The 12,583-nt window shown below is 45.1% G+C and overlaps 1 protein-coding gene across 6 annotated transcripts in view; it reads left to right on the top strand.

Moving 5' to 3' along the window:
* Positions 1-12,583, top strand: part of TSEN2 (tRNA splicing endonuclease subunit 2) — an 841,321-nt gene that overhangs the window by 736,457 nt on the left and 92,281 nt on the right. For all 6 annotated transcript variants that reach the window (XM_078776848.1, XM_078776850.1, XM_068114197.2 and 3 more), the window contains exons 2-6: positions 5,701-6,045; positions 7,631-7,712; positions 7,829-7,868; positions 8,912-9,251; positions 9,899-9,973. In XM_078776848.1, coding sequence (XP_078632974.1) covers positions 5,752-6,045; positions 7,631-7,712; positions 7,829-7,868; positions 8,912-9,251; positions 9,899-9,973 — 831 coding nt within the window. In that variant the 5' untranslated portion in view covers positions 5,701-5,751. The remainder of the gene's footprint in view (positions 1-5,700; positions 6,046-7,630; positions 7,713-7,828; positions 7,869-8,911; positions 9,252-9,898; positions 9,974-12,583) is intronic.

Raw genomic sequence — 12,583 nt, 5'->3', positions numbered from 1 at the left:
GCGCTGAATTATAGTAGTCAATCTTCTACGGCAGCGAGTAAAAGCTGAATTATGGTAGTAAATTCATTCAAAAAGAACCAAAAATGTCGGGCCGGGCCCCGGGAAGGTTATAGGCTATGTGGCGAGGCCGGTCGAGGCCACTTCGGCCGGGCTGGGCCCATTTCGCAATTAAAAGCTGAGCTGAATTATAGTAGTCTAGTAGGAAGACTAGGTCCCCCTGCACCCCCCGGAGATATACTTCTAATCAGTGTTTCTAGATTGGAAAAAATGTGTAGAAAATGACTAGCTATGGCCCCAAGCTGATAAAATGTCCCACATACCATTTTTATGCAAATTACTGCTGCAAATTTTATGCAAAATTATGCAAATTTTATGCAAATTTTTGATGAGGAGTAGAGTTGAGGGGTCTTTGAGGGCTTCATCGAGGTGCTCTCGGTTGCAAGACTGGGTCATTCTGAGAAGCACAGCAGGGTCAGAGATCATGATGTTCTCCTCCTCAGTGAATCTCTCCATCAACAGCCTCTCCATTGCCTCACACACTGTTTTGAGGCAAAAGAGGGACTTTGCGTAGGCCTTTCCACTGAGAACACCTTTGAGAGATCCACTTGTTACTAGTTGTGCCTCAAAGAGAATCTCTGCATATCCAGAACCACGCATCTTGTGTCCAGTGAGCATCCCGATGTAGTTCATGGATGTGTGGAAGGGTCCAATCGTTACTACATGACTAGCAAATTCATTTGGCCAGCGCCAGATGATGGGAAGGGCTTTCATGCAGACACCCAGATCAAATGTATTCAGGACCCATCTCTGACCCACCTCAGCAGTTGCTGCCTCGGAACGCTTCAGTAGCTCACGAACAACTGCGTTGTCTGTGATCGGTTGGTGGATAGGCGTGCAGTAGTCGACTGTTGATTTGCTGGGTGGGGGAGAACCAGTTGCAGAGGTGAAACCCCCTAGCCCAGGCACAGGCTGCAGGCCATTGCCATGCCATGCAGGCACCAGGCACAGACCGATCACAGACAACGCAGTTGTTCGTGAGCTACTGAAGCGTTCCGAGGCAGCAACTGCTGAGGTGGGTCAGAGATGGGTCCTGAATACATTTGATCTGGGTGTCTGCATGAAAGCCCTTCCCATCATCTGGCGCTGGCCAAATGAATTTGCTAGTCATGTAGTAACGATTGGACCCTTCCACACATCCATGAACTACATCGGGATGCTCACTGGACACAAGATGCGTGGTTCTGGATATGCAGAGATTCTCTTTGAGGCACAACTAGTAACAAGTGGATCTCTCAAAGGTGTTCTCAGTGGAAAGGCCTACGCAAAGTCCCTCTTTTGCCTCAAAACAGTGTGTGAGGCAATGGAGAGGCTGTTGATGGAGAGATTCACTGAGGAGGAGAACATCATGATCTCTGACCCTGCTGTGCTTCTCAGAATGACCCAGTCTTGCAACCGAGAGCACCTCGATGAAGCCCTCAAAGACCCCTCAACTCTACTCCTCATCAAAAATTTGCATAAAATTTGCATAATTTTGCATAAAATTTGCAGCAGTAATTTGCATAAAAATGGTATGTGGGACATTTTTTCAGCTTGGGGCCATAGCTAGTCATTTTCTACACATTTTTTCCAATCTAGAAACACTGATTAGAAGTATATCTCCGGGGGGTGCAGGGGGACCTAGTCTTCCTACTAGACTATAGTAGTCAATCTTCTACGGCAGCGAGTAAAAGCTGAATTATGGTAGTAAATTCATTCAAAAAGAACCAAAAATGTCGGGCCGGGCCCCGGGAAGGTTATAGGCTATGTGGCGAGGCCGGTCGAGGCCGCTTCGGCCAGGCTGGGCCCATTTCGCAATTAAAAGCTGAGCTGAATTATAGTAGTCAATCTTCTACGGCAGCGAGTAAAAGCTGAATTATGGTAGTAAATTCATTCAAAAAGAACCAAAAATGTCGGGCCGGGCCCCGGGAAGGTTATAGGCTATGTGGCGAGGCCGGTCGAGGCCACTTCGGCCGGGCTGGGCCCATTTCGCAATTAAAAGCTGAGCTGAATTATAGTAGTCAATCTTCTACGGCAGCGAGTAAAAGCTGAATTATGGTAGTAAATTCATTCAAAAAGAACCAAAAATGTCGGGCCGGGCCCCGGGAAGGTTATAGGCTATGTGGCGAGGCCGGTCGAGGCCGCTTCGGCCGGGCTGGGCCCATTTCGCAATTAAAAGCTGAGCTGAATTATAGTAGTCAATCTTCTACGGCAGCGAGTAAAAGCTGAATTATGGTAGTAAATTCATTCAAAAAGAACCAAAAATGTCGGGACGGGCCCCGGGAGGGTTATAGGCTAGGTGGCGAGGCCGGTCGAGGCCGCTTCGGCCGGGCTGGGCCCATTTCGCAATTAAAAGCTGAGCTGAATTATAGTAGTCAATCTTCTACGGCCACGAGTAAAAGCTGAATTGTAGTAGTAAATTCATTCAAAAAGAACCCGGGCAACCCCGGGTGCTTTCGGCTAGTATTCTCATAAATCTAATCATAACACTAATCCCTTCGTAGTGACTGCAAACTTACTGCAAGTTAAAATATATAATCTTCTACAAATTAAAGTGGTGGCAGTTTTGTGTCCGTTATGTCTTTACGGCGTACAGTGGCTGACTCCACCGAACGACATTGAAATTTACCAGTACACCCGCTCGCTACGGGAACAGCAGGAAGGGTCATTCCTCCTTGGGGTAATGGGGTATATAGATTACAGTAGATCTATGGTCGGGTCTCAAGAACATTGGGTGTGTGTTCATTTACCAAGTTTATTGTGGAGAGATCGCCAAGTGATTTAAGCATTCAAGCAAGCACTCCATTCAAAACCCTTAAGGAACGGCTGGCTTGGCAAGCGCTGGCTAGCTGCTTGGTAAATGAGCACACCGCCAACCTTTGTTGAGTATATAGATTGCAGTAGATCTTCGCTCAGTTCTTTTTTTTTCTTTTTTTTCTTTTCTTTTTTTTTGTGTACAAGATCGAGGCTCGTGAAAGAGCTAACATTAATCACACAAAAAGATAAACCAACACACAAAACACAAAAAACAAGGGGAGCGGCAGACAAGATGGGGAGAGAGGGGGAAGGACACAAACACAACATTTGAGAGCAGGGACATCGGGAGGACTTGGGGGGAGGTGGGAGAGGAATAAAACATATGAACACTGCAAGGACTCTGGGGTGAATTACCGAGGGGAGAAAAGATCAAGGTTTTCGATGGGGGAAGATAAGAGATGGTGGTGAACAGCTGTTTTAAAGACCTGGAGGGAGGAGTGGGATTGAAGGGAGTGGGGGAGTTTGTTCCAGAGGCGGGAGAAAAGGGGAATGAAAGAGTGAAGGTGAGCAGAGAGCCTAGACTTTGGCAGTTTAACCATGAGAGGGTTGCAGGCAGATCTTGTGCGACCTGAAGGAATATTGGGGGGACAGAGCACAGAGAGAGCTGGGGGAGCAAGGCCGGAGAGGAGTCGGTAGAAGACAGAAAGACCACCAACCTGCCTGCGGTGAGTGAGTGAAAGGCCCTCGGAGTTGACTACATCGCAGGAGATTCCAATGATTCTGAAAGCTTTGGCCTCAACAGCGTGAAGCCGAGCAAGGTGTGAGGCAGGAGCACCAGCCCAGAGGGGGGAACAGTATTCCATTGAGCTGCGGATGAAAGCCTTGTATGTGGTGAGGAGCTCAGGTGTGCCAAGGAAGGACTTCGCACGACGGAGGATGCCCAGTCGGCGACTGGCTTTGGAGGCCAGCTTGGAAATGTGGTTTTCTCAAGAAAGATCATGGCAGATAGTGAGACCCAAAAGCTTGAGCGACAGAACTTCTTGGAGAGGATTGTTGAGAAAGTAGATGGGAGGGTTGTCCAGTCGGTCCTTTCGGAGAGACATTGTAAGAGTGTGAGATTTGTCGGGATTGAAAGACATGTTCCACTTGTTTGACCAGTCTGTGATTTTGTCCAGGTCTGCAGAGAGTGAGGAGGCTGCAGACTGCCGATCTGAGGGATCTGAGGGATCTGCAAGTAAAACTTACCTCACGGATGTCGGGATTCCTCCAAATTTATTTGTTTAATGTTATAAGCAGCATTAGCGACTGTTTAAAAAGCTAATCGTATGTGTTTGTGGTTTATAATATTTTACAAGCCCGGCTATGCCGCTGTTAGACTTTTGGTCTTGTTTTAATTATTATTTTCGGCACCGAACGCAGAATTATATGCTATCCAAATAAAGGGATGTGTTTACTCATATTGACCTGAAACTTGGTAAGGGACATGTATTGCAAAGTAATTCCTCCTCTCGTGAAGTTTAGATATTTTTTTAAATTATGGGTCATCAAGTTAAATCATCAAGTTACACACACATTACACACAGGGTCTGGTTGGTTAGGGGTGGCGAGGGCCTAAATTGAGAAGATGGAAATCATGATTGTGATGGGACATTGGGACAAAAAACATATCCGTATTTTTGGATTACTTTATTCCTTCAAAGCAAGACCTGGGGTTTCTTTTAATTTAACAGTGGGGGACGGGGTTTTGTGATCACTTCCGTGTGTGTCTGTCTGTCTGTCCGGTCTGTCTTTGTCTGTCCGGGCCGTAAGTTTTTTACCATTTGAGTTTTTGTCATCTTTATTTTTGTCACAATTTTCAACAAAGCTTTATTATGAGAATATGGAGAAGACAAAGTAATAATTTGGTCAAAAGGTCAACATCACATCAAATCGTCAATTTTCATCTAATTGACGTGAAATTTTAAGAATTCGCTTATTGGGTCACTGAATTGGTTCACCAATCAAAAGCTCGAAGCCAATTGTTTATTTTAGATCAAAAGGTCAAGGTTGCCTAGATCCTCAATTTTGCTTTATTTTTTTTTTACTGTTTTCGTCATATTTAGCATACGGAAGAAGATAAAAGTGGATGTGAAAAAAGTGGAAAACGGTAACGCAAAAGCGAAAAACAAAATGGACGCGGACGGGCTTTGCATTTATCAGATGCTTTCTAGTTTTGATTTGCTTTATTTCCTTTCTAGTGCTGCAGTCATTGTTTTAGTTTTCCACCAAGTCTGAAAGGTGTCGGTTGGATGTAACTCCCTCCCCCCTCCCCCGCCCTCTCATATTCAGGGATTATGGAGGTAAGACATCTGAACAGTGTAATTGATAAGTTGTTTGCATTCATATTACTAGGGCATGCCCGTACTATATATATATATCTAAAATTATATCCCCCCCCTCTATTTACATGAAATGGTTTGGTCCAAAGCGAACGGCTTGCGAGTACGGTGACAATCCCCCCCCTCTATTTACATGAAATGGTTTGGTCCAAAGCGAACGGCTTGCGAGTACGGTGACAATCCCCCCCTCTATTTACATGAAATGGTTTGGTCCAAAGCGAACGGCTTGCGAGTACGGTGACAATCCCCCCCCCCCCTCTATTTACATGAAAAATGGTTTGGTCCAAAGCGAACGGCTTGCAGTGTTTGGTAAAGAAATCGCCATAGCTCGGTAACTACTTGTCCGATTAATATGAAACCTTGAAAAGGCACATCCTCGGGTCCCCAGCAATATACCTGGCAAGTTTCAAGTATATCGGACCCGTGGTTGTCGAGAAACAGCGGTCACAGACAAACACACAGACATACACACACACACAGAGATTACTGGAATTATAGATAGATTCTTCTCTCTCTCACCATCCCACAGGAAACCCAGCGAGAGTACAACTTGCCTTGACCAACACTGGCTGAAGTACAGATGACTTCGGCGGTGTTCCAGCCGCCTCGGCGGAAACGAAACGTGGAGGCGACGTACGAAGGCCCTTTCCCGGCAGCTGTGTATCGAGGTTCTTCTGAGCTAAAACGCCAGATTTCCGGTGATGTAAAGGTCGAAGCGATCCAGAGAACCGAGGCCACGGCGTCCCTTCTGGAAGAGGCGCAGATAATGGAAGAGGAGTTTGTACCCAGACAAAGGTGTTTTTATTCTGCAGAGCTGATCCACGGGTCTGTTGTCGTGAATAACCACAGAGATGCTTCTGAGATTTACTTTGGGGTAAGGAATGATGGAAGCTGGGATGTCTGGTGCTGTGTTTCATTGTACTCTAACTGTGACAATGTGAAACTTTGAAGTTGCTTGTTTTCCCCTATTGGGAAACTTTCCTTCTTTTTTTTTTCTTTTTTTTTTCCAAGCCGATACCGTTAAAATTCGAAAAGTAGAGGTGTTTCTCCATAATGTGAGCCTGCACAAATTCTCTCCCAACTTCCCATTGGTTGCACGGTTTTATCAATTGCATCAAATAATGGGCAAAAAAGCAGGTTTTTACGGCGTAGCCCATAGGGCAATGCCATCTGGAACAGCGTTTGTCTAAATCCATCTGATGTATGTATGTATGTCCCTTTCGCCAGCATTCTGCGGGCTTAGTCGCTTTAAAATTTATTTTCTCTGCAACCGTTGGTCTAATTGACATGGAATTTTCTCCATCGGAGTGCCTCCTCCTGTAGATTTTTTTAATGATAAATATGACGTCAAAGGTCACGTGGTACAGGTGCCATCTTGGAAAAAAAAAAAACATAAAACTTTGCATCTCCACATTTGCAAAACCCTTCATGAAAAAATTGAAAGGTGGCTCATTGTAAAGTACTCCCCATGAGGAATTTTGATATGTTAATGATTGTCATAGGTGCCTTCATTTGTTATAAATTAATAAGTGGGACGCTTGATCCAATCAGTATGAAATTTGTTGAGCGTGATCTAGGGACAAATTGGTTGAGAAAAAAATGATGACATCATCGGACATGTGGTTTGGCAGCCATTTTTTTTTTACGGCATAGCCCTTAGGACAATGCCGCCTGGAACAGCGTTTGTCTGTCCGTCCGGTGTATGTATGTATGTATGTATGTATGTAATGTATGGAATGTATGTATGTATGTAATGTATGTATGTATGTCTCTCACAAACGTCCACCAATCAGAGCTGAGGATCTGATCACATGACAGGGGGACAGCAGATCCTTTACTGAGCAAATCCAAGACCGGCTACGTTGCTAGACTATCGTTCTTGTTTTTATGCTTGAGATTATTGGACTGTGTTTTATGCATTTTTACCATGGGTCCAGCCCTCTCAACCTGACCTTTCAACTATGCACCTCAACATTGTGTCTCTAATGATTGCTGTATAGAAGAGCAACTCCCTTTTATTATGTCTTAAAGCAAATGACAACTGCCTATCAAAGGGAAAAAGTCTCTGATATTTTTAATGAAGTCGCATTCTTTATTTTTAATCTCGCAAATAACCCACCGCCATCTACCCACCCGGATGTGGCCCAGCACCACCCGTCTACACATGAGACCCGGTGCCATCCGCCCATCCTCTCACACGTGACCCAGTGCCATCCGTCCACCCTTGCATAGCCCACCCTCCACCCTCTTGCATGTGACCCACCACCGTCTGCTCTTTCTGGATGATGTTTATCTCCACACTTTTTGAAAGAAAAACGGGAGGATATTGTAATAGGCTCTGTTTGTCTGTCTCCGTCTGTGTCTGTCATGCTATCTCCTCCTAAACAGTTGGGCAGAAATTCACCAAGCTTGTTTTCATTTATTTGGATTTTCATTTTTTTCTCTCTCTTTTTTCCAAGGGCTGCTTTGGTAAGGGGGTGCTTTCTCGGAGTAAGCCTTCATTCACTGGCTCACATCCTGACCTGTTGGAAAGTTGGGAAGGTTCGTCGTCATCTTCAGTAAATTAACTTGATGTCCTTCCACTGTCTTGCTTACAATATATCCAGCTTTGCTGTTGTCTAACCCTCCACCCCAATCCTCTTCATTCCTCTCCATAGAAAAAAATCCTGATGGTCTTCCAGTGATCTCAGAATACCAGTACGTACCTTTCCCATACTTCTCCTCATTAAACTTCCCACAAACACTGACTTAAACGCCACTACAAGTAGGCTTTTACTTGTACACCAGTGTTTGCACTGTTCCAGTCTGGGCAGCCTCGTGTGCGTAAGATGTCATTTAATGATGCTGTACAGTGTACACAGTCCAAGATGAAGGCTATCGGTGGTCCAAACGTAGGGGGTGAACCTGGCCTGCTGGGCAGATGTACTAGTTGGTCATTTCTTGAAATTTCAGGCTGCTCCTTAGGTCCATTTAACAAGCAAGAAAAAAATTCTGCTCTAACTAAAGCTAGTTTTGCTCAATGGTGTAGAGAAAACGTTGTTATTTACTGAAACTGAATTAACAGATGGAGAATTTGGGATCGGGAAAGGGAGGAGGGGGTGCTCACCCCTTTTTGCATCACTCGACGCACCTTTGGTTCCGTTCGAGATTTTGAGTCTACACCAGTAAAAAAAAGATATGCAAACCTATAGTGAAACTTGCCTGGTGTTGGCTTAGCGGTTAGGGTGCAGGCTTGGGATCCTAGGATCCTGGGTTCGAATCCCGGTCGATCGCTGAATTAACGCCAGGAGGGTTGACTCAGCCTGTCATCTTTCCGAGGTCGGCAAATTGAGTACCAGCTTGCTGGGATGAATGATCCCGGTGTGTACCCCGATTTAGAATAGGTACACCGTATCCCTGCGCGTCGTAAGAGGCGACTAAGGGTTTGCGTCGGGAAGGGCATCCGGCCATAAAAAACATTGCCTCAAACAGGGAACCATGATTGTCATGGGGCCCGCAAGGCTAACCCCCGCTCTAGCAGGGAAAATGGCCTTAAAACGATCATTCATTCATTCATTCATTCATTCATTTCATTCAACCTATAGTGAAACTAAAACTACCTATTCAAATCAGTTGGTGCATGATCTTGTGTTGTATGAGTGGCTGCCCCTCAGATCAAACGTTTTGTACATACAAAGTATAGTAATTTGTTGAGCGATTAAATGTGAGATGGTGCTTGCATTTTATATTCTCACTGGCAGATTCTCGTGCCATTTAAATTGGTACCATTCCACGCTGCTCTTACGTGGCCAAGACGAGCAAACCACGGCCTCCTTGCTGCATTCTTTCAATCATCCCGGTTCTGCGCACCTTAGCGTGACCGATGGTGACCAGCTTTCAGCCGAGTCGATCCCCGCTCTACATACTGAAGAAATCGCTCTGGCGAGGACAACATGCTCTGGCCAGAAAGGGTCAGACGTTTCGGAGCTGTGTGATGACTCTGAACCAACCGGTGAACAACATGGTCTTCGTGATGTGAATAAGGACCTGGGTCACAGTAAATTTGTGCTAGTACCATCACAAGATCAAAACTCTGGCGAGGTAGGTACACCCGGGGTGTGGACACAACTTGCATCCTTTCGTTATAACCACCTTTAGAGGCCATTTTTCCCCGCAAAGCGGGGGTTGGCCTTTTTCGGGAGCCGTGGTTGTTGTTGTTTTTCGGTCCCCTTTTTGAAGCAATGTTTTACGGCCGGATGCCCTTCCTGACGCCAACCCTTTTTGTCACCTTTAACGACAAACAGGGAATTACCAGTGAGCTGGTACTCAATTTGCCGACCTCGGAAGGATGACAGGCTGAGTCAACCCCCCTGGCGTTAATTCAGCGATCGACCGGGATTCGAACCCAGGATCCTAGGATCCTAAGCCGGCACCCTAGCCGCTAGCCCAACACCAGGGTTTCGTTAAGATTGGCAAAACATTTATAACAGAAGGGAATGGATCCTATGACTTGTGCTTGTGTTATACTGAGGTCTGTCATTTGGCAGATATCATATGAAATGTTATGATATGGTGGGCGGATGGAGGAAGAGAAATTCAATCGGATATACTTAGGACCTTGCATTCGATCATATCTCCCATTTTTTTTTTGCACTGGTTATGGCTGCATGCCTAAAATCGTGGAGGCCTACAACAAATCGACTTGACATATCGTGTTTATCTTTTTGCCTGATCTTGTGTTTGCTCAGGGTCATGAGGCACAACTGTTTCAACACAGAGAACCGTATCTGCTTATTGAAACCCTGCAGCTGGCTCCTGAAGAGGTAAGACCTAAAGACTGGATCTTCCATCGGTAGGTTTTAAATCGTATAAAAGGCCAACCTTCATGTCTGACGTTTTAACTCACGCATGGCTTTCATTACGCAATAGCCAATAACGAACTATACACAACAGGCAAATAGCAAAATTCGCATCAGTGTAGAAAAGTGTGGCATCTGGCAATCTTGACATTCTGCTTGTACAGTGCCTTCAGAAAGTATTCACACCCCTTGATTTTTTTTTCACATTTTGTTGTGTTACAGCCTGGAAAGTTTTTGTCACTGATCTACACATAATACCCCATAATGTCAAAGTGTAATTTGTATTTTAGAAATTTTTACAAATGAATCAAAAATGAAAAGTTCAAATGTCTTGAATCATTAGGTATTCAACCCCTTTGCTATGACACTTCAAATTGAGCTCAGCTGCATCCAATTTCCTTTGATCATCCTTGCGATGTCTCTACAACTTGATTAGAGTCCACCCGTGGCCAATTCAATTGATTGGACATGATTTAGAAAGAAACACGCCTTTCTCTATAAGGTCCCATAGTTGACAGTTCCTGTCAGTGCAGAAACTCTACCATGAAGTCTAAGAAACTGTCCGTATAACTCTGAGATAGAATTGTGAGGAGGCATTGATCTGGGGAAGGGTATAAAACAATTTCTAGAGCGTTAAAAGTTCCCAAGAGCACAGTGAGCTCCATCATTAGGAAATGGAAAGAATATGGAACTACTCAGAATACTTCCTAGAGCTGGCCGTCCAACCAGACAAGAAGGACCTTGGTCGGGGAGGTGACCAATAACCCAATGACCACTCTGACAGAACTACAGAGTTTCTTGGTTGAGATGGGAGAACCTTCTGGAAGGACAACTGTCTCTGCAGCACTATACCAATCTAGGCTTTATGGGAGAGTGGCCAGACGGAAGCCACTCCTGAGAAAAAGGCACATGACAGCACGCCTGGAGTTTGCAAAAAGGCACGTGAAAGACAAAGCATGAGGCAAAATATTCTGGGTCTGATGGGACGAAAATTGAACTCTTTGGCCTGAATGCAAAGCTCTACATCTGACGGAAACTGAGCACATTTCATCCATAACTCATCTAACACCATTCCTACCATGAAGTATGGTGGTGACAGCATCATGGTATGGGGATGCTTTTCAGCAGCAGGGACTGGGAGACTTGTAACGATAGAGGGAACAATGAATGAAGCCAAATACGGGCAAATTCTGTGGATAACCTGTTTCAGAGTGCAAAAGACCTCAGACTGCAGCAAAGCTTTACATTCCAACAGGACAATAACCCCAAGCATACAGCAATAAGGGGATGTTTTTTTTTTTTTTGTTTGTTTTTTGTATACTGAATCGAGGCTCGTGAAAGAGCTAACATTTATTTCACAAACAAATCAACCAGAAGACAAACAAAATATATAAAAAGAGGGAGCGGACGACCAGATGGGGAGAGAAGGGGAAGCACACAAACACAACATTTGAGAGCAGGGAGAAGCGTGGGAGGGAGAGGGCTTGGGGGGAGGAGGTGTGGGAAGGGGGGGGGGGGGAGAGGTATAAAACACAAGGGGACCAAAGACTTCCAGAACAGAAGTTGGTCTTTCAAAAAAAAAAAAGTGTAGGACTTCCGAATGTGACGCAGGGGTGTGACGCGTTGGATGGGCGCGAAGTGTTGGACTTGTGCAGGCCGAGCACCGTGTGATGTGTTGGGCTGGATCATTACCAAGATTGTGATTAAACCCAAGGCTGATGAATGCAGCTGCGTCCTGTTTGAATACCTCGTTTTTTGGTCTTCACATATGAATCCTTACAATGGCGTAGTTGGCAGGGGACATTGTGATATGAAAACGGGAGAATCTATGGACTTCAGCTGTTCACAGTTCATTGTTGGTGAAGGCACACCCAAGGTATCGTGCTGTGTGGGTGATCGAGTCAATTATTATACGAGGCGATTGGTGTGAGTTCATCTTGATTTTTCTAGTGAGACTTGCCTATTCAACCGATATGGCAGACCGTGCTGCATACTTGAATAGATATACAGCAGATTACATTGGTAGACTGTGTGAGATTAATCATATTGATATTAATGAGGTGAAAACCAAGCAGCAAAGGATTACATGCTTGTGTGAGTTGCCTAGTTTGGTTGAGGAAAACCCTACCAGGCCCAGCCCTGGTGCTGATGATTTTATACATGTTATGCAACAAATGGAAAGCTCTCGTAGGTATGAGACAGATCAGTTATGTCAGTCATTATTGCAGGCCATGAGAAACAGTAATCCTCATGCAGGTCTCCAACTGTCAGGCCTTCATAAACTCAGTTGTGATGATGACATATCGTGCTACCTCAGCACCTTTGAACGCATTGCAACTGCTGCTGGGAAGTTGAGAGAGGAATGGCCTCAACTTTTGGAGCTATATTTGCGGGAAAGGCCCAACAAGCTTTTCATGCATTGAACAATGATGAAAAGAACTCTCTGAAAAGATTGACTGGACAACCCCCTCCCATCCACTTTCTGAACAATCCTCTCCAAGAAGTTCTGTCACTCAAGCTTTTGGGTCTCACTATCTGCCATGATCTTTCCTGGGAAAACCACATTTCAAATCT

Source organism: Myxine glutinosa, chromosome 4 (assembly GCF_964187855.1).
Source record: "Myxine glutinosa chromosome 4, kmMyxGlut1.1, whole genome shotgun sequence".
In the NCBI taxonomy this organism is placed as follows: Eukaryota; Metazoa; Chordata; class Myxini; order Myxiniformes; family Myxinidae; genus Myxine; species Myxine glutinosa.
The sequence above is the reverse complement of the archived record's forward strand: the minus strand, read 5'-3'. Positions and strand labels throughout refer to the sequence as shown.